The following is a 24,486-nucleotide window of genomic DNA, read 5'->3' on the forward strand; positions in this document are numbered from 1 at the left end:
AAATATACCTCACAAATGGAAGACTTGGATCCTGACTTAGTTCTGGACATGAACACACTAAGCAGCCTCATTACCACCAAGTGTACTTCATTCACAGGAGAACGTTCATTTTTCTTAGACACATCCTGCAAAGAGAGAGCTTGTTTACTTACAGAGCTGAGCATCATGTCCTAAGCACCTGAATTTCAGTGCTCTGATCTTCACAAAGCATTTCTAATTTAAGCTCAAACAGTAATACTAAAAAAGCAACCCATATTCCTCAACTCTAAGACTAGACAGTGGCCTGGGTGCGAGAAAAGAGTTACAGAAATGGAAATGTATACATGTCAACTGTACATCACTGATCAATCAAGACTGTTTTAAGAGTTTAATTCAAGGCAAGCAAGTTTCTATGCTCACTTGCTAATGCTGGAACCAGGCACAGATGAGGTTTTTTCTATGTTACATGAAATGAACTAACAGAAATAAAATGCCTGAGCATATCCATTCAGCAACTATGTTTCTATGACTCCAATGCATCTAATTCCTCCATGGGAAGAAACCTTGTCTAGGAGCCAGAAGAATCTAGAAGATTGTGTGCTCATACTACAACTTGCCTTTTTGTCCATGCACAGTTCTGCTATCAGCTGGGAGAGAAGGTTATCTAAAGCTCCCTTATCTTTCTCATCATCTCCATCTAGGTCTGTAGTGAGCATCAGAATAACCTGGAAATAGAAGTGAGAGAATTAACAGAAGACAGCTTCCATGTTTTCAAGATAGACACAGACTATCTTTCACAAAACCTCTGCACAGGTTTTATCTTGATTAATTTATGTTCTTTCCCAAATTCTGCCTGCAACACCACTCCCTAGTGTGAATTTTCAGTACAAATGTGAAAGACACAAATATATAGGGGATCAAGGATTTTATCCCTTAGGCTCATCAGTTAAAGTAACACCACACTGAGAAAGGGTATATGCATAGCAAAACTCTTTGGGTAAGGAATGCTGTGCAACAGATTGAACACTTTAGAGAGGGACTCACACACTGTGACTGCGAAGGAAAGATAGAGGGAAAAGCATGTGGAAACAAAAACCTGAGAGTAGTAGCAGTGATCAACTATTTGATTAAGGCTCAACTCCTAAGCCCTCCTCAGTTACCTGCATGTAAGGAATGGCCCGGACTCCTCCAACACTCCTGAGCTGAGGTAAGTTTTGCAGCAGCCTCTCCAGCAACATCAGTCGGACCATGTGCAGCCTACGAAGTCAGAAGGCAGGAATCAGACATATTGCAAAAAATTTTAGCCCCAAGAGGATTATCACCAGAGCACTGCAATTTACCACAGACACTCCGAGAATCATGAAATCTTAAATTGATCACATTAACACCAACAGAGACAGACTCCCTCAGACTTTACACTTAAGCAGTATGAAAGATGCAGAGCAACTCAGGCAATGGACACAGTCTTTTTCTGCAGAACCAGACTGCCTAGCATGACGTACATGCTTTTTTCCCCTGAACACTGAATTTCACAAGCTTCCCAGAGTTAGATTTTAGTGATTCTTCTGTTTAATAGGCTCATATCAATTTTTTAATCACTTTGTAAAAGCAGCAGTTTTGTGGGACACATTACACGTAAGTGTAATGTTACATGGTGAATGCATACAAAGGGAGGCACTTTGCAACAACAGTTTGCTCTATTCTGTTTCAGACACAAGATTGGCTTTTGATTTTTACTGTCCAAAGTTACAAATCCCATTCCATGAACTTCAGGACCTACAGTCCACTCCTCTACAAACAATGACCCTGCACAACAGATGTGTGGTTTTTGAAAATGAAAACAAAGCCTCTTGCCTGTTGCTGGTGTGGACGTCTCCCTCTGCCTCCCCTTCCCCTTCTGAACCATCTCCTTCTTGTTGGCCTGTGGTAGTGCTGATAGCACCTGTGCTCGAGCTGACACTACCTGGTCCAGCAGGGTGGCCTTCAGCTGTTGTGTCCCCATAAGCACTACTACGGCCAGACACTGAAAAAGAAACGAAGAAAAAGAAGAAAGGGAAATACAGTATCAGCATAAGTGCACATGCATCTTGCCTTCTTCCTAGCGACCAATGAAGTTGCACTACCCTTTGGAATTATGGTTCTAAAGAGATTATGTTCGTGGTTACCTTCAAAATTTTAAAGAGCATCTTTCCACCAGTGCAATATAACACCCCCAGCACTATTTTTGACTCAAATCTTTGTGGCACAAATCGAGTTGATTGTACAGCAATAAATTTAAACTGAGTCAGAAGAAAAGTGTTCTATACAGGACAGGCAGTGTGGACGTTGTTTTTGATAGAAGTCGGATTACTGGCAGCCCTTAAATACATTAATTCTGTTTTACTCAGCTTTACGTAGGTGTCAGTCCCAAGCAAAAAGCAGAAAATTACTTCTATCCCATCCCAATTTATGCTGCAGTATAGTTAATTATTTTATTCTTGCTCTAGGCTACTGCACTGTTATTTATTACAGGCCAGCAAAAAGTACTATCCCACACTTCTAGAGAACTATGAAAGTGAGCAAATATCCTTTCTGTAGGGTACATTGGTGGTAATTGCAAAACAATGCATGGCATCACCTATTTAGAACAGATTTCTTCTTTTCCAGGGATTATCCACCCCACTTAATGCTGGTAAAGTCCTTTTACCGTAGAAATCAGATATACAGACAAGAACCCAGCAAGAGATACTCACCACTGTGCTCACCAGCCACTGAGTCCACCGCACTGCCACCGCTCTCAGAGCCCACACTCCCACCATGGTCAGCAGGTGAAGTCCTAAGAGTTGAGCCATCTGTTGCAGCTGTGCTGCCTTCATCATCAGATGCTGGAGCTAAGAGAATAAAGAGAGCTGTTACAAGTAAAAACACTGTCTTAATATAACTCCAAAAGAATTGTATATGAAAGAAAGAAAAGCCACAAAGATTTATCTTTTCATTTTGTGTCAATTTTCAACTACAAATCAAAAAAGAATGTGGAGTGTTCATCAGTACACTTACGACTGCTAAGAGCAGTGGAGGGGAAATACCTGAGAAGGAAACCTTATTGTCAAATTGACAAATATCTAATTTACTTGAATGGCAATGGCTGGTTGTTTATAAATGCAAAGGAAATACCAACTACAATTTCCTTTGTCTGTTTTATTTTAAGAGGAGGAAATAAATTCCTCTGAACTCCATAATGAAAGTCTTTCAAAGCAAGAAAAAGGTCATAAATACACTATTAAAGATACATGAAGCCAATGGTAATAACTGATTCTTCAGAATCTTATTTACAAACGAATTTTAAATCATTATTTAGGTTAAACTTATATATAAGTTTATTTATTTATATATATGTATTCCTTGCAGTGAACAGTTACCTGATGCTGTTGTATCTGAGAGCGTTCCGGCATCAAGAGATGAAGAGCTTGGTGCTTGGCCAGACAGTCCTAAACTCTGAAGTCCAAGTGCACTACTGCTACTCCCTGCAAGAAGAAAACAATGAGTATCTTCCCACAAACAAACCACATTAACTCTGGCCTTACATTTATATTTCATAGTTCTACTACCTTTGATTTGTTGGTGGTCACATCAACAGTTTCTGCTCTGCTTCTTTCCCAGTTTCCCCATATTCTGTTCACCTTTCTGACTACCAATAAATGCTTACAACTTACCTTGCTGATCTTGTTGCAGGCTCAGGGCAATAGCCAATTCCACCATTGTTTCATCATCTGCATCTGGAGGAATATCCAGCATGGGTGGGAATCCCTCTGCTCCAGCCAGAAGAGCCTCCAGGGGAGAAGGGTTCCCATTATTCACATTTTCAGAAGTCTCCAGAACCATTGATTCAGACTGTGGAGAAGAAACACAAGAGCTTTTGCCAAACCACCACCAGCTAATGGAACACTAAGGATTGATTAATTGTAACCAAATTAAACCCAAGTACCTAGCAGACTTTAAAGGCTCCAAAGAGAAGTACTCTAGACTTACCACCATCTCAAAGTCCCCATGATCAACTTCATTTTGCTCCTGGCTTTCTTGTCGGATATGTTCACCATTTGCTATCCCAGAGCTCTGCAGCTTGTCTTCTGCATCGTCGTCATCATCATCATCTTTATCTCCTGAGTTAAAAAGGATTAATTCACAAATGCACTCTTTCCTTACATATCATAAACAAGGTAATCAGTGCTGAGAAAAAATAACAACCCGTCCACTGTTTACTCACAGTTACCAATAGATTCCATGACAGCTACAATTCATATCAATACTAAAAAGTATCTCTTGAATGCAGATTTGATACCCTAATCTTTGTCCACACATATTTTTGTTACCGATAATGTAAAGGCTTGAAAATATGCATGTATTACTGTATTGCTACAGTTTCAATAAAATACTCAAGCTTTGCTGTCACTGAAATCAGAGTATCTCAGAGAGACCTCTCCTTTGAATTCTAGAATATCAAAGACAAGGTGAGTATTAGAAGAAAAAAAAAAAAGTTTTGTAGGGAGGCAAGATAGAGGGAAGAAAGGAGAAGAATGAAGAAAGGCTACTTTTGTCCCATTAAAAAAGCTACTTTTTGGGGTCTTTTCTGACAAATGAAGCAGGTCATGTTCATTTAAAGACAAAGATGAATGGATTTTTTCATACCCATGGGAGTATTACTGCGAGGGGAAGATGGCAAGGTGACATGTCTCCGTTTGTTCCTTGGTCTCAGTACTCTGATCAAAGCTTGTTTGCAAGAAAAGCTCACTGCAGGGTCCTAGAGGGTTAATAGGTAATCATTAAACTTCTTAAGCTTTAAGTTCTTATTTACTGTATTTAGAAAGACAGGCAAAAATACACTTCTGATTGGTCACGATTCACATACGGCGTATGTCATTGCCTACCTTCTAAATTCCCTTTTTCTCCCAAAAGCCATAAAGCAGCACTTATTATTACACGTTAATGCATGACAAACATTATTAAAATACAAGGAGAGATGCATATCTCCTTCATCTATCTCTTGTTGTATGTTTTTGGCTGCAAGCTTCTATTTTTATTGCCTCATCATTTTACACGTATTTTACTTGGCACGTTATTTGTGTTATGGGTTGATACAGAGCATAGCAAGGTTACATACTGGGCAAAGTAACATCTGCATGTAGATCTTGGATGCTGTATGGATACAATCCAGTTCACATGTGCAGTATCCATGGATAATATCCACCAAGGCATTGACCGTGGCCTCAACATGAGTCAGACCTAAGGAGGAATAAAAGTAGGGCTGCAATCAACTACCTTTCCATTTCAGCACATAGATCAAGACACTGCAGGAAGCATCTTTTATTTATCAAAGCACAATGCTAGTGCCACAAAAATATTGAAGCTTCAGTCCAAAATGAGCTTGAACACCAAACTTGTATAGAACATGGAATACTGCATGGAATACTGCATGTGCCTTATACCAGCACCACTGAATATCCCCTAATGCCAACCATAAATAAATCAATCATCAGCCTCTTTTTACTAGTATATACACCTATTTTTGAAGAAAAGTTTTAGAGCAGAATTCAGAGATATACCTTATAAAGCATGCATGGCATCATTAACAACTTAAGTCTAGTTTGAAACAAATAATTTCTGTTTACAAGCTCAAAATAGGCTTCCTTAAAACACACAACCTTGACTATAGCAAACAAAGAGCTAGCATACCTGGCAAGCAGGCAGGGGCGAGGAATGCATTTTTGGGTTTCGATGCATGTAGCTTCCAGAAATGGTTGACCAACTGGGTAATAAACGTGCAGCCTTCTCCTTCAGCATGTTTCTGGGCCTCTTGCCCTTCTTCACTCTCTGTACAGATCAAAGAACAGCTGTCATACTTGTGCAGAGCAAAGCCTTCATATGCAGGGAAACACCAAGTTTATTTGAAAAAGGCTTTTGTTAAGAGAGTCTGATGTCCATTACAAGGACCATCTCAGACGTATCATATTTCAAATATGACTCTCACACTGAACCAAATACCACAACACATTTTCAGGCACCACAAGAGAAAGCTCAAGAAAAATCCAGACTTGTCTACCTGTTTCCAACTGTGGCAGCTTTGACTCCGTATAATGGACCAGATTGTTGGGTCTCATAATAGCAATGGATCGAGCAGTGATGACCAACCTCTGAAACACTTCAGGATCAAGGTCCTTTCCTTCCTTAGTTGAGGAACTCAAATACTGAATGGCTTTACTTAGCAACGCTTGATCCTGTAAAGTAGAAGATAACATAGGCAAAGAAAAACAACAGACTGCAGAACAGCAAAACAGCTGAAATACACCCGCAGGATAGCTCATGGAGACATCTGCTTTAATTCTCTTTGCCAGTGTCATCTATACAGAACAATATTAAAAAGTCACCCAGTAACAACAACAAAAAAATCTGTCTGGAGAATTCATTTTCATTTTTCTTTCCCTCTGGCTTAAATGCAGACAGGATGACCAATGTATAAACATAACCATTCAAATCGTTAGGAATGCCTACCTGCAGGCATCTATGCATTTACTGCAATTATATTAGCACAGTCCAACCACTTCTTACCCTAGTATACTCCTATCACCCTAAGTCAGATGCACGTGCAAACAGAAATCAGAACTACTGACACAGTTTACAAACAAGCTTGTGTTTCAAGATCCTGATTCCTCTGGATTGATTGCCATTATTCCCCAACAAAATCTTCAAAAAGCATTTCAGCTAGTGAAACTTCAATGAAACACTGTACCAGTAAGGCAGGCAGCAGGAGCTAAAGGAAAGTTAGCCAGCAGCTTTACACTGCATGGAAAAAGTGCTTTCTATGGGCAGGCTGCACCTCAAACATGAACTAGCAAGTTACTGTAGTTGCTGAAATCTTTGCACCATTTTACCTTGTGGTTATGGTATGCTGAGCGACTGGTGTGCAAGCTAGCCAAGAGACTCTTGGTTTGCTGCTGGACGCTGGAAGGAGCTGGCATGGACAGGAGCATAGTAGCCAGTTCCTGAGCAGCCACCTTATTCTTCTCCTGTTCCCAAGAACAGACAAAAAAAAACATTCTTCAGTTCACTAACCATTAAGGTGATGCATGAGTCCCATTTCTCTGCAGGCTACCTCCCCTCCTTGCACTGAGCATGCAAGTTTCTACCTTCTTGCAATACAGTTTTGATAACCCCTCAATTTATTATTTGACATTTAAAGAACATTTCACATGCCTAAACAAGTCCTTTTGAGATTTATAGGCTTCTACCCCGATGATTTTGCAAACGAGGTCACTCTACAGCACAAAAATCCCACCAGCAATAAATGCAAATGCCAATTGTCATTCTAAACTAGTTTCAAACGCTTTTCGCTAAGTCAACTTTCAGATCAGTGCTGTGAGCAAAATGGATGCGGCTCTCTTCCGTATCAGGCCCCCAGGGCTGCAGGAGGTGCTGATGATCTTGCCCCTCCTCCCCCATCTCTGAAAGCTCAAGAATGTATTCAGAAAGTTACTTGCCTTCTCGTTGACTGGTCCTACAGCAAAGCAGCTTTCCAGCGCTTCTAAAGAACTCACTACTAGCCTGAAGGGAGAAAGGAAAGCAGGCTTGAGTACAGCAACCCTTCTCTCGCCTTAGCACTTTGCTTTATGCAGGCTACAGTCATGAGTAGCTCAGAGACAGCTAACGAATGCCAAGTACAAAATCAAAGCATGATAAAACCTGCCACAGGCACCATGCATATCATTTCATTGTGTTACAGACCAGAGTTAAACCTGGCTCACGCTCACAGACAAACTTAGGACTGCTTTAATAATCCACAGCTGAAAGACAGGGGCTTTTCTCTACCAAAGAGGATAAAACACTTCCTTACACAGCCTGCAGCAGGGATAACTTGGATTGTCTTGACAGTACCAATTCACCATGGCCCACAGACGTACGTACATATGACTGCAGATCAAGGGTTGGTATGACACATGGGAAAAAGCGTAACCGACTTTTCTAAGGGAGCAAGATTCTACTCGCTTGCTATTTTCACACAGGTTGCTCTTTCCAATTTGGAGTTTCAGCGCAAAGTACTCCAGAGGAAAATTAACTCTGAGCACCAGGTATGACCCAAGCGAGAGATGGATGCAAAGTTTTGACAGCAATAAGGCAGGCTAGTAAAATACTTGCCCCAACTGAGAACCTTATTTACGACTTGCAGCAAGGTGCTGACTCTCCCTTGCAGCACCACTTCACATCTCGCAGTAGAACTACCTGAAATGCCCTCTGGCACACCAGAATGAGCAGTGCAAGAATATAGGAAGAGGGAGGGAAGAGACAGCATTAAGGGGAGAAATAACAGTGTAGGATTGGATATGAGATAGAAGAAACAACAGTTCTCTGGTCTGGTGATGATAAATAAAATTGAAATCCCCTACCCTCAGTCACCCTTCACAAAGCTAGTAGGGAAATATAAGCAGGAGAAAAAGACGTAAGGAGGGACAAAGCAAAAAGAGGAGTCTGTCAAACAAGCAACAGTTATGCTGTGTACAGAAAAAATCTGCAAACCGCCTTGTCTTTACATTTTGCTAAATCATCTGCCATGCAATGACCAGAATGTAAAGAAGCAAATGTCACTTGGAAAACAAAAAAACAGTCAACAAAAGCCACATCATGTGTCTGCCTCTCTGACACACACTCATTCGTGCAGAGAAAAGGATGGCATACTAACCGGTCCAGGGTGGTTAGGGACTCAGTTTCAGAACTTTGGGGGAGCAAAGAAAAAGGAAAAAGAAAAAAAAAATATGTGTAAAGCTCACAGAAAAACTCCCTAGAACACATCCTAAGCAAAAGGCAAATTAAATAGGGAAATCATGAAGCTGGGAGTGCAATATATACAGTAAATCTAAGCATGGCTCTTCTATTTGGGCAGCAGACACTTGCCTAACAGCACAACAAATGAAGGAGATCCAGGCCACCTAGCACAGAGAAGCCAAGCACACTGCTTAAAGCACAACTGAAGGTTAAATTTGAAGTACAGACACCGAACTTCTGAAAGGAAAGCTGCCTCTTGCCTGCCATTAGTTGTTCCTACTCAAGAGGCCCTTTATAAGGTAACCACACTGCGTTCTGTAACATGTAAGTAAAAATAAAAAGAATAGTTTCCTTTGGTTCCAAGTTTTTAGGATATAATTCCACTGCTTTCAAAAAATGGAAGGCATGTCCGTGCATAGAGAGACATCTTGTGGAGATGTCACAGCAGAGAAGGGAAGAAAAGAGAAATTATGGGCAGGAAAAAATAGGTCCAAATAGATCCTTCACTGGATGTATCTACTACTTCAAGCTCTGAACCTTTATGTGGGAATTTCAGCAAGACACTCAGCCATGATTTACTCAAAGTCAAGAGGCTTACAGTGCTCATTTTTCAGCAGCGTTATTTCTTCTATGACCTGTTGCCCTCCTGTCCTTGCTAGCTTGCCAGTCTTTCTACAACCCTGATGGCACAGGCTGTATGAGCCCAGAGAAAGAAAATGGGATGGATATACAAAAAGTTCCCTTTCTTCTGTAAATATATCCCCCAACTCACCCTTGTGCTCTGACCCTCAGTATGGATATGGAAGGGGGAAACAACACTGTCTCCACCACAGTAAAGCCTGTAATATACGGGCTCTATTGCTAACCTGTTAGGAACCACACATCTAAAGCAAGGTCACACACAAAGTCCTCCTCAAAATGAACTGAACGTCAGAGAGACCTAAACTCTGTGAGCTCCAGAGAATAAAAGAGGGCTAACTTGAAATGAGAAAAAGCACCAAGAAAGCAGAATTTTCTTTCAGCTCTTCAAGACTCCTATAACAAGTGAACTGAGCTTACAAAGCATGCGCACACAACTATCCCTCTAATCCACCAGATGAATCAAGAGGGAGCACAAAGTTCTCCTTTTGAGACAATCATTCACTTTTCTGCTGTTGTTTTATACAGCATCAAGAACAACGCACTAACTCCTTAAGTTCTCCTAGTTTTGAAAGGCACACAAAGGTACCTAGGTGCCTTCTAGAGCAACTATCCATTTTCATGGAGAAATTAAAGAAAGACTGCAGCAATACCTCTCCAGGACAGTCCCACTGGCAGCAGCAGGGGTAGTTGACTCCGTGTCTCCAGTACCATTCCCTTGATTTAGGTTTGGGGGACAAACATTGCTCACTGAAGCAGATGGGAAATCCTCAGGGGGCTCATCAGGCCATCCAAACTGCTCTTTGGTTTTGCCATAAATTTTTATGGAATCCATCATCGTGACTCCAGCTGGATCCACGGAAGCCCCAACTGTGGTGATGAGAGAAATTTTTTAAAGACTAACAAAACTTTTTCTTTTGAATAAAAATAAACATAGCCTCTTAAGGCAAGGACAGTAATTGTGCTGTGTCAATATACGCCCGACCTGACAGTTTGATCTCCTTTTCAAGGCTACTTCCCTTCTCTATTACCGCCACCCAAAATTCTTGAGCTGAGCTACTGCATGTTCACCTGCTGCAGAAAGAAACTGCGCCCTAAAGAAACAGCTATTAGGTGTGCAAGATCTGCTCCTCAAACTGTTTCTGAGGTCAGGTCAAATAAACAGCTTGTGGAAACCCTCCCTACTACGAGCTGAAGCAAAGTAGCTTCAACATGCCTGAGCAAAACCAACAGGCAGTCCAAGCAAACAATTAACAATGACTTACTGAAGATAGTTAATTTTTTGTCAGCTTGCAAGGCTTCCTCGCGAGTGAAAGGGAAGTCAAACCAACGAGCCCTGGTCATATTCAGCTGCATGGTGCGGCCAAATATCTCCAAGTATGAGGGTGCTCTCTCTATTGCTTGCGTGCCAATCTGAATCCGCATGCCTGTCATCACCATCGTACTGTTATTGTTTGTAACTTCAATGGTGAAACCCCCGGGCTGCAGAAGACAAATCACAAAGGCATACTATCAATCTAGACAATAACGTCACCTGGAAGTCCAAGAGAATGCCCGAATTTCCCCATTTACCTTTGTGTTGGCCACATACATGCCAGTGGAATTGAGCCGGTGCTTTATCTGCTGAGCATTGTAAACCTGCAGCAGGTCATTGCCTCCAAACTCCACATCTGTGAGCTGCTGGTTGTGTTCGAAGAAGTCAATAGGGAAGTTCACTTGGCTGGATGTGCGAGTTGCTATAAGAGACAAGATGGATGCTTTTGGCAAGAAACATTCTTAAGAGGCAAAGCTATGATAAAGCAACAGCAAAATGAACTTGCCTTCTTTGGAAATGCCTGTGCTAGCCAGATAGCTATGTATTGCTACAGACATCAATGGGAAGATTTTACCCATACTTTAGCCAATACTTAGGCCAGCCCTGAGGTTAAATGCTAATTATCAGATGTGAATGTCTTAAGTATCTACACGCTGCTGATCAATCTTCACATCTGTATTTGCTACTGCTAGCTTACATGAGATACATGAGAAGTCCCTTACTAATTGCAGCTGCCTTGCGCTTGCGAACTGGCTTCATGATGCTGATGACACTGCTAGGCTGGAGAGAGGGCTGCAGCCAATAGGAGGTATTCTCTACATTTGCCATGTAGATCCTCAAGCTGCCATCTTCGCACAGGAGGATCATAGTCGTCCTCTGCTGCTCATTGCAGGCTGTGTGTCGGATGGCCACCATGTCCTGAATCTGCAAAAGTAGGCAAAGCAAGTCAAGGAAGGGACCTGACAACTGCTGTTCTTTGCGTTAAAAAGTCTAGAGATCTTGTTATTGGAACAAGAAGAGACTACATTTGAAGGACCAAAAAGAAAGGGAAGTACAACAAACCTTTGCTTTGGCTGGCAAGGTTTTAATCTCCTGGATAAGAAAGGTATCTGGCTTCACCATAACCACCAGTGGAACACCTGTGGTTTGCTGAACACAGCACACCAAGCCAGGGTGGTTCATGACTTCAGACCACTGACACAATGCCGGTGAAGTCTTACTCCCACCATTTGAACTGCAAGAGATGAAGGGCAAAATGACACTGATTTAAGAAGCAACAAGTGAAAACACACAAAAACCCATCACCGTTAAATCAGTTAAAGCTTCTTCCACAGTAGGAATTCAAATCACTGAACAACTAGGAACACAGGTACCCAGTTTATAGGTGAGAAACACGAGAAAGTGTCAAGTAGGCAAAAGGCACAAGCATTCCCATACATGGCCCTGATCTCTCAAGGAAGCCCTGAAAACTCAAGGTAAGACACTTACCTGGTAATATTTTATACCCAAAGCCAAGAATGTAATTTTAAAATGGCTTTCAGCTATCTTTTTAAAGCATGTGCTCCTGTTATCAGGTTATTATTAGGGGTACCAACAGACCACGTTGCTACATTCTAGCACAGTCTGGCACACAGGTTAAAATCCATGTGAACACACAGTTCCATGAACACTGTTCCATGTTTCAGCATACCCAGCAGCCCTAAACAAAGACCAATGCAGTAGAATCTTTGTGACTTTGTTTACTGGAAAAAAAAAAAAGTTGATAAACACTAAGCCAAGCTCGACTGGGGCCAGAAAGCTCATGGAATGTGTCCTTTCCATGGGGCCCACTCAAGATAGTGGCTTTGTGTCAAGCTAGCGAGGAATCTGTGGCTGAAATGCCCAGCTCAGGTTATCAGAGTAGATGACAGGATGTGTTATGTTATGAATGTGGCAAGAAAAAAGAGATTGGTTTCCTGCAAGGGAGCCTGAAAATAAGCCTTAGTATGCACAATGCACAAGGTCCACTGCAGTACTGGTGCCGAAAGGAAACAAAGGCTTCCTGCTTCGCAGCCTCTGCGAGGGAGGGTAATCCCATCGGTTCCAGCTGCCGCATGAGTCGCAGCTCCACACAGTGCAGCATGGCTGCTCGGAAGCCACCTTTCTGCTGTGAAATCCTAGTGGGAAGAGACGCACATGCATCCCGCTGCTAAAAGAGTGAGTTCTGGTTTCAAATCATTCTGATAGTAGACCAGGAGCAACACGCAAATTAACAAGAAAACATCACTCAGTAAGAGGAACTTCACCACAGGCTTTGGCCATTTGGAACTGGGTTGTCAATTAGCAATATTTATTGCTATTTATTACCAGATAGGAAAACCTCAGGAGAGCCTTGCAGCCGAGTCTCACCTCTTTATGTTAATTGGGAATAGCCGCTGCACCTCCAGACTGGCCCGGCTGATGGTGGCTGCAAAGGATTTACCTTGACAATAACTGAAGAACAACATCTGTAGGACATGGGAGTAATACACTGACACACCACCTCCGGCTACCTGGCCATTACTGTCCTGTAAGATCAGAGAGAAAAAACAACATTTAAGATAAATATGCATCCTCCAAAACACTCTCAAGCAGTCAGGTTTTTAAGTTTCTCAACTGATCAAATTATTCCAAAAGCCCTCTCCCCACTGGTAAGAGAGAACAGCCCAAGATGACAATTTTCGAAGCTAAATTCCGTAGTGAACTCATCCACCAGATACTTCAAAGGCTTTTGAATGGGATACTGAGATTGCATACCCATAGGCTGTAGTTAGAGCCCTCAGCTACCACATCTGTGTGCTTGAATGTTGTATGACAATCTCACATGGAGTGCTCCCCATGTTCCCAGCTCATAAAAAGAGCTTTCCTGTGGGCCCTCTTCTCATCTATTTCCCTGTTTCGGAGCATGCTCGGGGAAAAGCACTGAGTAAAATGTGGATGGATTTTAAAAGTCACCTGTAACTTAGCATGCCCGAAGACTACAGAGCTGCTATAAACCAGCTATGGGCGAGATACAAAGTCTCACTCCATCTCTGCAGCTTCAGCAACAGTCAGTAACTTTATCCATTCTGGTTACCGCACCCCTGGAGAGCCTCAGGCAGAGAACAGCACTGCTCCAAAGGCATCTCCGTGCTGAGATACCCTGCTGGGCGTAACTTCACAGCCAGGCACAGAAAAACACGCTTCATTTCCTAGATGAAAGGATCAAGGGAGTTCATTTTTAACCCCACTCCCTTTCACTGCAAGGGTATTTCTCTTAAAGGAATGCCAAGCTCATTGATCTAGATGAGGGAACTTCAAAAAAAGAAAAAAAAAAACACTTCTGCCTCCAACTGTAAGACTAATAAAGACACATTTCCTATACCACAAGAAAGAGAAGTCACCAGTACCTTTAGGTCCTCATGATTAACTTCAAGCACATTGGTGACGTAGAATGGTCCATGCTGGGCACTGCTTGCCTCTTCCATGAGCTGTGTATAGATGTACCCAGCAGAGGACATGATCACTATTATGTTCTTTCCCTCCTCATTGAAGAGGAAAGTGACGTCCCTGATTTTGGAACTGGGTAGGAGGAAATAGAATGTTGGGCTCAAGGCATCCACAGAGAGATCATAAATCTGTGGGGAGAAATCAAGGAAAGAGTTAACTGATAGGATATTAAACTTTTTTTTTTTTCCCCATAGTTCAAATGGATAAAAGTTGAGAAAGGGAATGCCTATATTACAGATTATAGTTCATTTTTTTTCCTCTGTGTTCTTTGTCTCTGCCTTTTCTTACGCTAGCCAACCACCACAAATTTACATCTTTAATTTATTTCTAAGAATACCACCTTCTTCTACATACAACTCATCAAGAGACCCAGAATGTAATGCCTGAAAGAAGACAACCACAACTCATGAGTAGGTTATGGCCAAACATACCTTCACAAAGTCTGCAGTCACAATAGCAAGCTCTGTTTGAGATCCTGGCAGCCACACAGCTTTAATGATGAAGTTTCCTGTAGCTAGTTGGGGATGAAGTACCAAATGGTCAGAGACTGATCCAGAGCTGCTGAATGTTAACACGTGGCAGTCCTGGAGTAATGAAAATAGTAATATTAGATTAGGTCAAATATTGGAACAAAATACTTGTATCCCTATCAAGCCAAGAACAGAGTTAAAAGCTGGCATTCCTCTCAGCTTCAATAATGATTCATATAGTAGGAATTTTAAATTCCTGCACTTAATATGAGTGACATTGAAGTCAGTAAGAAAAAAAAGTCTAGTCCAGATGTTTCTTAGATAAAGAAGAAATCTGTGGATTCTACACTGTGAAAGCTGAATCCAAATTTGGGAGAATACCAAAAAAGGGGTCTTTGCTACAAAATACTTGTTACAGACTAAGACACTCTTGACTCCCGTCTTTTAAGTTTGACCTAAAAACACTAAGAAGCATTATTTTGAGGCATTGTCCCATTTACAGCATTATTCATACATGTACCATTTCTTTTATTTCACATATCTAGTAAAGAAGTGATTCATGAACTAGAATTAGTGACAGATCTTTGGACCTGGCTCTGAGCTAGCTCCTTAAAATAATACATACGGTTTTGAGATGAGGTTTCCAAGGGCCTAGAAAAGGGTTAGTGAGACACTTACTTTCAGTCCACACACAGCTAAGTAGTCCTCCTTGCAGGGATTTCCAGTTAGACTCAGTACAGTAAAAGGAACAGGTGCAGAAGCAAGGCGCGTGAGTGTCAGTTTTCTTTTGCTGGAGTCTGCTTGTTTCAGCAGAGCTGAGAGCTGAAGGACTGTAATCTGCAAAACAAAATGAGCTTAGTTACCCAACTTTAGGATTTGGGAGAAAATGTCATTTCTATTTCATCTCTATGACTGTGTCCTTACTGTTTTCACCTCTTCTGCTGCAAAAATTCTTTTCTCTGAAAAATTAGAGGTTATTCTAAGCCATACAGTACTTGACAGAAGAACCAGATTTGAGGACAGGTGGCCCAAATCACAATTTGTTGTTCAGTGTTCTAAGGCTATTTCATTTTCCTTTACAACCCCACAGTTAGAGAGTCCTTACAGAATGAAAGAACTCACCTTGCCCTTTTCATGACTCACAGCCAGGTGCTGCCGACGTCCATGTGGGGATGACAGCACACACATTGCCACTCGTCTTAGCACATGAGCACTGATCAGCTGTCGGATCGTCTGGCCCTGATCACCACTGTAGTTCATACGGACATTCTCAAATGCACCTTCTTGGGAGCCAAGGGTTGGGACCTGAGCCATTCATAGCAGACAAAGCATAAGAAAGTGCATCACTGACTTTTTCTGCTTAAAATCTACCCGTAATCTAATTACTGATAATAATAGCCCCTTTAGTATCATACCATCAACTGATCTGTCATTTCTACTGACTTGTCCAATGTATGCAGCTCATTGAGAGCCTGCTGGGCACGACTGCTGCTTCCCATAGCTGAGGCTTGCTGGAAGTTTATCTGAATGGCATCCATTAAGAAATTCAACATCTCCAGCACCAAAGGAGCAAAGGAGAAGTTGGCCTACAAGAAACAAATATCACAAGTGAGGCTCAAGATGCTCCTGCTGGGTCCTCGGAAGATCTGCATTTCAGCAAGTTTTCAAAACCTGAAGCTGCCTTTATGATCCTTACTGTCAGAAAGAAGATCCCAAAAATCAAGTACCATGACTGATAACCACCACAGTCTGCCTGAGATCCTCAACATAAACCATGAAACTTTTAACAGCTAGCTGATAATTATACCTGGGACTGCAATTCCTCTCGACAGCCCTCAACATTTCTACACAGGCTGCTCTTCTTAGGTTTTTCTTCATCAGGGCCCTTCCCCTCACTGATGGTGACCTTGGCTTTCTCTGCAGGAGAGGTGCTTGCATGTCGAATGACGCTCTCAGGCACTCTAGGCTCGCTCTGGAAGGCAGATTCCTTCATGGTGGAGCTCATACCACTGCTGGGGGTTCTCTTCACCAAAGCCTGCAGATGACACAAATGCTAAAAGTTCAAACCAGACTCAAATTCATCACTTACAGAACAAATATAGATTTCAATGGCAACAAGATTCATGCAATTTCAAAGAAAGAGAATTAAATTCTCTTAAAATGCATTTTTTAAGAAATGAAAACAGTAGCCAGCATGCCACTCTCCACCCAAGTATATGAAAAGCTTTCACATTTAATATAAAATTTCTTTGTTGTTAGGGGAAAATGTGGGAAAGGTAGTATCTGACAGCTATGTAGCTTAAGCTAACTTGCAAACGCTGTATCAGTAGGTAGAATCCCAGTAGCCACTAGGACAGAGATTTGCCAATGCACTTATTTAGTTATTTGGTGCAAAAAAAATAAATCACCAGACAAACTGTGTATTAGGAGGCTTCACTGTAAAGCCAGAGCCTTCAGATCTTAGTATTCTTATCACTACAAAACTTACTGCAGAACATAAACCTCTGCAAAAGACTTGAAATACCACAGGAATACACAGCTTGAAATTTGACATCACAACTTGAATTTTGACATCAAGACACTTTACCAGGCAACTACCATCTTCCTTTGCTCCACAGTCACAGAAGAATGATCCGTATTTGGCATAAGAAATCTCATGATCCTTATGACAAACTTTAGCGCAAACTGTGCAAACACCAACGCCATCAACCATCTTGCAAGTGTGACAGTGATACCTGCACAAAAGAAGTCACGTGAGTTATTAAAGACAGTGCTTCAGGAAGACTCTACAGACTGCATTGTTTTCTTCTCAATGGTCGGAAATATCAGGGTGAAATTCTGACCATGAGTTTGGAGAGATTCTTACCAATGTTGATTCATGAATTCTTTCTGCGTAATGGTGAAGGTACAGAGCTTATTACAAAGAGAATCTTCATCCTGTTAAGAAGAAAGATTTTTTAGTAAGGTCTTAGAACTGCACAGCTTCAGTAAAGGCTCATGGTACAGAATACATTCCTCATATGTTATATGTGCATTTTAAGAACAGTGAGTTTTAGCACCACCTAGCTAAAGTAACGCAACTGGTATCAAACCACACAGAAAGAGGAGATGGTGATATTTTATAGGAACTAGAAAGAGTGAACTGAGAAACAGAAAACAGTGACAAAATAATATTTTGGGATGACAAAATTTCAAAAATGAGTTAACAGCTTTCTTTTCACCCAACAGTACTTAAAAGCCTGATCTAAGATGTGTACTAATACAAGAGCTAGTAACTGAACAACAAATAGGCTGGAACAAACCCATCTCACTCCACTTCTTCCTCTCTGTTTTAAACACCTTTTAACTTTTTTTTTTTTTTTTGGCATCTCATAGTCATATCTAAACACAAACAACAGATATTCTCTTCCAGATTTGAGACTAAGGTTCTTCACTCAGTCTCACATTAGGAATAAATAAAAAACTCTCAATCTATAGCAAACAATTCTGATCTGAAATATGCAACATAAATGTTCATCTCATTTGCAGTATTAACTGTTGACTACCGCCTACCGAATCTTCGGCTTGAGAGTCCTCCTCCTCCACTGCCAACTCTTCTACCCAGTCTGAATCCACCTCAATTGCCCGTTCTTCACCATCAACAGAAAGATGACTTGGTCCTTGGCCACTGGTCTGGCTCAGTGCATTAGTGACATCAGCCAGGTAAGAAACGATATGGCATGTACACTCCAGGATAGTTACATGCTATAAAGTAGAGACATGAAAATGAGAGGCAACGCTTATATCCCATTATAGCTGCTATAAGGCAGGAAAACATAACACACACATTCCTGACCATTTTATTTTCAAATTCTCACTGCAATCAAAACAAGACAGCTGATACAGCTGCTGCCTAAGATTTATTCCTGCTAATTAAACAACAGCCATGTGTCTTACCTTCCCCTGCATGACGTTGGCATTCATTTTTTCTACCACATTCTTTTGAGACAGGTATTTCTTGCTGTAACACAAGACAGCAGAGAAGATCATTGCTACTGTCTTTGGGAAGTATAAACTCAGTTCCCACTAACAGCTCCTACCATTTAGCTTGCTCTAGATCAGGGACAGGAAATGTATCAATGCAGTAATTACTTAAACCATCAAGAGTGGAAAAGACAAAGAAATCACATGGTTGTTCTTAGGCTAGTTCATGTCCCACCCACCATCTCAGACACTCTGTATTCCTCCAAATAACAAATAATAAATTACAAAATAAGCATGTATCATTAAACATGCACTTCTGTCCAGCAATGATCAGAGAAGTCATTTTTAATTGATGCAACTGAATGAACAGCAGTATACCGTTTGTTCTTACCATCTGCCTAGCCAATCAACAGCAGCACCATGAAGCTGGAGGTGTCCCGCGCCTTGTCCTGCACTGGCCAAAGTTGCCATCACAACCATCAGTTCAGGGAAGCCTGTGCCATCACCATTGGCCAACATTTCCGTTGCCATTGGTATGAGAGTACTCAGCAGAACAGTGCACACGCCTTCTCCAACTTGGCTAATCAAAAAGAGGAAAGTTTCAGATGCTGCACATCATCCACTGGAAGTACAGCTAAGGCCTACATTGCAAGAGCATTGACTCAGCAATCCCTTCATGGGAAACAGCCATTCCTCCACCATTTTATTTGAAAGCTGACAACAGGAAGCCATCAGCAACTCAATTAATTTGCACATCTAGAGAGTAAAACAAAGGAGCAGTGCAAAAAAGCAATGACAAAGGTGTACTTCACCTGTTTTCCCTAACGATGTAAGTTGTCAAGAGTTGCAGCAGTTGCCTGTTCTCTTGAACAATGTCCAGTTGATCTGAATCTTTGGGTGGGGACATGGTCATCCTGGTTAACCAGGCCTGGAGACGCACAGGCTCCACACAAGCCAGCTGAGCCAAAGAGCCACAAAGTCGCAACAGGCTGGGGTTAGGACTCTTCTCAGCTGATGGAGAAAATTACTAGTGAGTGACAAACAATTAACATGTTTGAAGATGGCTTTCCCTTTTTAACTGATCCCAGTCACATAAAACATTTCCTTGGAACTGTCTTCTCTCCTATTTATGAAAGGTAATCAGCTATAACAAGCAAATATCATTTCTTCAGGATGCAGTACTTATTTCCTGACAGGCATTATAGGAACACAAGCACAAAATGCTCACCTACCACCTTCTCCTCAGACTTAAATCTCTCTCTAACGCTAAAGTTAGCTGTTACCAATATTGAAAGAAAAAATGGCCAAATAAACATGTGCAGCTTAAGAGAGGAAGTGAGAAAAGAATGAGCAATATACAGAAATCATACGAAACTATTATGCATGAAGATGTCATTCCACTTCCTTTTACAGCTTTTCTTTCAAGCATTTTCCTATTGCAGTCTCTCTAATACAAGAACAGTAGTAAGTGGACAAAGGCATAACAGGGAAACTCAACACAACCACTTACTTAGCTGGAAGAGTTTGGTGAAGAATTTCAGTACCCTGTTGCAAAACTTTGCTGAGAGGTTTTCATTGGCTGTTGCCATCATGATCTGGACCAATTCTCCACTGTATGATGAAGAAGAAAATAAGTCAGCTTTGTAAAAGAGCACGCATTCCTTTTTTTTTTTTCCCCACTTCAATTTCATTGTATCTGTCCTCACATTTAAGATTGGTAACTGTCTGTACTAACACTGCTCAGCAGCCAAGCCACAGAAATTGCTTTGTTGCTATGTTTCCATCATAATTACCCTTCGTAATTCTAAGCCAGGCCAATGCCTGAGAAAACCTGGGGTTTTGCAAGTTGAACTGTACCATCTTACAGGCCAACTGCATCCTGGACTGCAATTAAAAGAGGAGTGGCCAGCAGGTCAAGGGAGGGCCCCTCTACTCTGCCCTTGTGAGGCCCCAGTTGGAGTACTGTGTCCAGGTCTGGAGCCAAGAAGGCTCCACAAGAAGGATGTGGAGCTCTTAGAGCGGGTCCAGATGATGGCCACAAAGATGATCAAGGGGCTGGAGCACCTCTCCTATGAAGACAGGCAGAGAAAGCTGTGGCTGTTCAGCCTACAGAAGAGGAGGCTCCTCATGACAACTTTTCAGTACTTGAAGGAGGTGTATAAAAAAGATGGAGAGCAACTCTTAGTTCAATCAGATACTGACAATATGAGGGGGAATGGTTTTAAACTAAAAAAGAGGAGATTTAGATTAGAGATTAGGAGGAAATTTTTCACTCAGAGAGTGGCGAAGCACTGTAACAGGTTGCCCAGAGTGGTTGTGGATGCCCCATCCCTGGAGGTGTTCAAGAGCAGGCTAAATGAGGCCCTGAGCAACCAGATCTAGTGAGTGGCATCCCTGCCTGTGGCAGGGGACTTGGAACTAGATGATCTTTGAGGTCCCTGCCAATCCAGGCCATTCTATGATTCATGATCTGTCAAAAATCTCCTTCCAATGCTTTTCCTCTCACAAGATCCCCCATTTCTTATCACTACAAGGATCTGATGAATATTTTACTTGGAATAACAAAGATCTAGGTGCTCTCCCACACAGAAAGTCTTTTCAAATTCCTGCATTGCTTAAAGGATATACTATCCCTATACAGTCTGCATTGTGCTGTACAAAGGTATTAATATCCCTAATGAGTCAATGGTGACAAGCTAAGAGAAAAGGGAAGAGAAAGTGCTTGTCCTATAACTTTCAAGATAATTTTACCTTTCTGAAAAGAATTCCTCCATGGCTTTTCGGGCTTGGCTACTCTCCAGCTGTTTCTCCAGATGCTGCAAGCATTCCTCCAAGATGGACTCATCCAGGCCACTGAAGATCAAAAGACACGGTGAAATAAGAATATATAAGCACAATTTCAATAATTCTGAGACAATACATGATCAATTTTGCTAAAACAATTCTTACAAACCTTCTGCTAACTAAAAGAAGTTCTCCTTCCAAGAGATAGGAGAAAAACAATTGATTAACAAACATCGCATTAAGTCCAACAAATCTAACAAATGATCAGAAAAAACATGGCACACACAGTAGGCAAGTTACAGTCAGAAACCTAGAATAATATAGCCCTTTCAAACACCTCACAGTACGAATGCCTCTAAATTGCTGCTCTTTTCATATTTTGTCTCTTAGTGTCACTGCACCTGTTCTCTACTGTGCTCTTCCCCACTCCACAACACATATTGCAAGTAAAATCCAACTACTTTTACATCCTCTATCAAAAGGCATAGTAGATCTTCTGAATACCTTCCATCCGGAGAGAATGAGTGTTAGAAAGATGCAGTATCATCACATCTAATAGTTTTATGTTTCAGATGGGTAGAATCAACATTTGCACATCAAGCTTATTCTCTATATACACAGCAAGTAAGGGGTAGGAAGCATAATCAGGCTAGTTCACTATGATAAAGCAGGGATTAGCCATATAAACAAGAATAGAGGCAAAGGAATATAAAGCAAGATAGGTCACAGCACGTCTGACTTTGATTTTGTGCTTGTATTTACATAATTTTCTATTTGCTTAAGTAAAAAAGCTATTCATATATATATGATCTATCCAGAGTTAGAAGAGATGATTAAAATCCATGCTGCCTAAACCGCAACACTGAAAATTCTGGTGAAGTGAATGAAGTGTCTTACATTTTCAGTCAACAAGTATCATAGTCTTCAACAGATAAAAAAAAAACAAAGCAGATTTTTTTGCATTTCTGTTGCGCTGCTCAGGAAACAACAACAAGCCACACAGTCCATTACCTGTTTGGATCAGAGTGATGCGCCAGTATGTTATAGCATCCTGTGATCAATTTCTCATAAACACGTGCCAGGAATTCATCTGATTCTGCAGGACCCAAGATCCTTTCTAGAGAGTTGCTGCTTATTTCTGCCACACTCTCTGTGCTGGCCTCCAAAAGGAGGGGCAACAGGGAATGAATCACTTGTGGTGGGTTCAAATCATCTGACCAGCTTGAAAAGAAAACAATTTAATTATCTATATGGTAAAATATAGAAACATCTTTACTGCGTAAATCTTAAGTCACACCAGTAAACTCTAAGTCTGGATGGAAGTATGTGACAAAAATTCTTTTCAGAAAGCAGGGATAAATACAGTGGGTAAAGCTATTTTCCCCTCTGAAATATGGTTCTCATTTGGAAAAACCTACACGTTATTTTTGCACATATACATACACCTACAGCACTCTCCTAGAAAGTCACATTATCACTTGCTAGGGCTTTTGGATCTGTCTGCAGTGTTGACAACTACTTTGTTTGAGACTATCTTTGTGTTAAATCCCTATGAAAAAAAATAATTCTTTCACTTCACTTCTTTCTTTAATCTTTGAAAAGATTACACAACTGAATGATAACACACAATCAAATTAGATCCATATTGCCTCAACTTATACCCCAGTTTCTTCAAGTTCTCCTTCAATGGAAGGGCTAAATGTTTCTATCAGGGAGCCTATGTTTTAGGGATATCCCATCAAGAGAGAAAGGCTATTTTTCATTCATTTAGAATTGTACACTTAAGGCTTAGTTCAAAATACATATCCAATTCAGTAAGCGTTCCAACCAGTCTGATGAAGACAGACATTCAGAGCAGTAGACAGACCTATACAGCAAGAACGTAATATGAAAAACATCACTTACACAATGAGATCCCCAGTAAGTCTGACCAGAGAGAGAAGGGTGTGTTTTAGGGAAGCTGCAAGAGGTAGACTTTGGCTGCAGAGAGTACCAAGGTGGGCAGCCTGAACTGCACTGATGTAGCTTTCTGCAGGGATTGTGTCATTCGCAAAGGCATTGCGCTAAGGATTGAGACAGATACATATACAAAAACATCAGAATTGTTTAGCAGAAAGACAAACTACTCATCATTCCCTGCAATTTACATAGTTGAGATTATGTCAGATCAATCCACAAGGCTGGACTCACCCATGAGCCAATGTTTGGAAACTCATTGGTATGAATGTTGTTCCATGTTTCACATAAAGTCTGCACAGCTGATGGCAAATTCTGAACAAGCGTTGGACCTGCAATCAATACAGAATCGTAAGCCAGTGAGTCACGGGTCCTACTGAAGAAAGAGAATGATTTTACATCACTGTTTAAAACTAGATCATGATTTAAGTAAGACACAATTCTAGCTAAGTTTGAGCTGTAACTCCACTGAGGGCTACTTTCATGCTTTTCTACAAGCTAAAATTATCCCTGAAGTTTGCATCAGCTTTCCAGTTACTTTCACCTTATTAAAACAACAGGAAACATAGCAAACATACGAATTCACAGCAGTCTTCAAAATACCAGCATTTCACAGTATGCCATGCCATTCCACTGGAGCGCCAACATGGTTAAAAAAAACATGGTATCAACATGGTATAAAAAACATTTTAACAAGCCAGAGAAGCCCACATATTACTTTTCAAGGCTTGCCCCTCTTTTTCAGCTTTTACAACACTAAAAAGAAAAGACTTCCCAGTCGGCTGCTGACAGGTTAATACACTATCTGAACAAGGTGGTGAAGGAAAAAGAATGCATTAGCCAGCATACAGCTCTGAAACTGAATGTTGGCAGCATTGTAGAGAGCTTCACCCACACACACAGAAGGAAATTTGAACTATCCAGGACACTCACCTAGGGTATTAGACTTGGAACGGCTGGATGCAATGGCCAGGACAGCAGCATAACCTCGTAGCTTCTCTTCAGAAGGTTTGTTCTCACTGGAGCCTTCTTCAGAGAGGCTACGTAGCAAGTAAGATCTGCATTCATGAGGGAAAGGATTCA

The 24,486-nt window shown here is 41.2% G+C and overlaps 1 protein-coding gene across 5 annotated transcripts in view; it reads right to left on the bottom strand.

Annotated features, from left to right (window-relative positions):
- UBR4 (ubiquitin protein ligase E3 component n-recognin 4) overlaps positions 1–24,486 on the bottom strand; it is a 77,684-nt gene that overhangs the window by 35,537 nt on the left and 17,661 nt on the right. The window contains exons 26-64 of one of the 5 annotated variants that reach the window (XM_068658600.1): positions 24,337–24,461; positions 23,638–23,735; positions 23,353–23,510; positions 22,459–22,668; positions 21,415–21,516; positions 20,174–20,274; positions 19,476–19,674; positions 19,055–19,243; positions 18,637–18,700; positions 18,253–18,444; positions 17,567–17,637; positions 17,288–17,435; positions 16,508–16,735; positions 16,116–16,286; positions 15,823–16,005; positions 15,379–15,537; positions 14,662–14,814; positions 14,131–14,358; positions 13,112–13,269; positions 11,786–11,957; positions 11,446–11,647; positions 10,981–11,144; positions 10,674–10,890; positions 10,062–10,278; positions 8,687–8,719; positions 7,491–7,554; positions 6,885–7,019; positions 6,056–6,230; positions 5,689–5,826; positions 5,117–5,238; positions 4,645–4,756; positions 3,988–4,118; positions 3,672–3,849; positions 3,378–3,482; positions 2,712–2,843; positions 1,834–2,002; positions 1,140–1,236; positions 597–704; positions 9–125 (exon numbers count right to left, since the gene is read on the bottom strand). In XM_068658600.1, the coding sequence (XP_068514701.1) occupies positions 9–125; positions 597–704; positions 1,140–1,236; positions 1,834–2,002; positions 2,712–2,843; positions 3,378–3,482; positions 3,672–3,849; positions 3,988–4,118; positions 4,645–4,756; positions 5,117–5,238; positions 5,689–5,826; positions 6,056–6,230; positions 6,885–7,019; positions 7,491–7,554; positions 8,687–8,719; positions 10,062–10,278; positions 10,674–10,890; positions 10,981–11,144; positions 11,446–11,647; positions 11,786–11,957; positions 13,112–13,269; positions 14,131–14,358; positions 14,662–14,814; positions 15,379–15,537; positions 15,823–16,005; positions 16,116–16,286; positions 16,508–16,735; positions 17,288–17,435; positions 17,567–17,637; positions 18,253–18,444; positions 18,637–18,700; positions 19,055–19,243; positions 19,476–19,674; positions 20,174–20,274; positions 21,415–21,516; positions 22,459–22,668; positions 23,353–23,510; positions 23,638–23,735; positions 24,337–24,461 (5,725 nt within the window). Of the gene's footprint in view, positions 1–8; positions 126–596; positions 705–1,139; positions 1,237–1,833; positions 2,003–2,711; positions 2,868–3,377; positions 3,483–3,671; positions 3,850–3,987; positions 4,119–4,644; positions 4,757–5,116; positions 5,239–5,688; positions 5,827–6,055; positions 6,231–6,884; positions 7,020–7,490; positions 7,555–8,686; positions 8,720–10,061; positions 10,279–10,673; positions 10,891–10,980; positions 11,145–11,445; positions 11,648–11,785; positions 11,958–13,111; positions 13,270–14,130; positions 14,359–14,661; positions 14,815–15,378; positions 15,538–15,822; positions 16,006–16,115; positions 16,287–16,507; positions 16,736–17,287; positions 17,436–17,566; positions 17,638–18,252; positions 18,445–18,636; positions 18,701–19,054; positions 19,244–19,475; positions 19,675–20,173; positions 20,275–21,414; positions 21,517–22,458; positions 22,669–23,352; positions 23,511–23,637; positions 23,736–24,336; positions 24,462–24,486 lie in introns of all 5 variants that reach the window. The other 4 variants (XM_068658599.1, XM_068658598.1, XM_068658603.1 and 1 more) reach the window with 4 other exon arrangements.

Source organism: Anas acuta, chromosome 22 (assembly GCF_963932015.1).
Source record: "Anas acuta chromosome 22, bAnaAcu1.1, whole genome shotgun sequence".
Classification (NCBI taxonomy): Eukaryota; Metazoa; Chordata; class Aves; order Anseriformes; family Anatidae; genus Anas; species Anas acuta.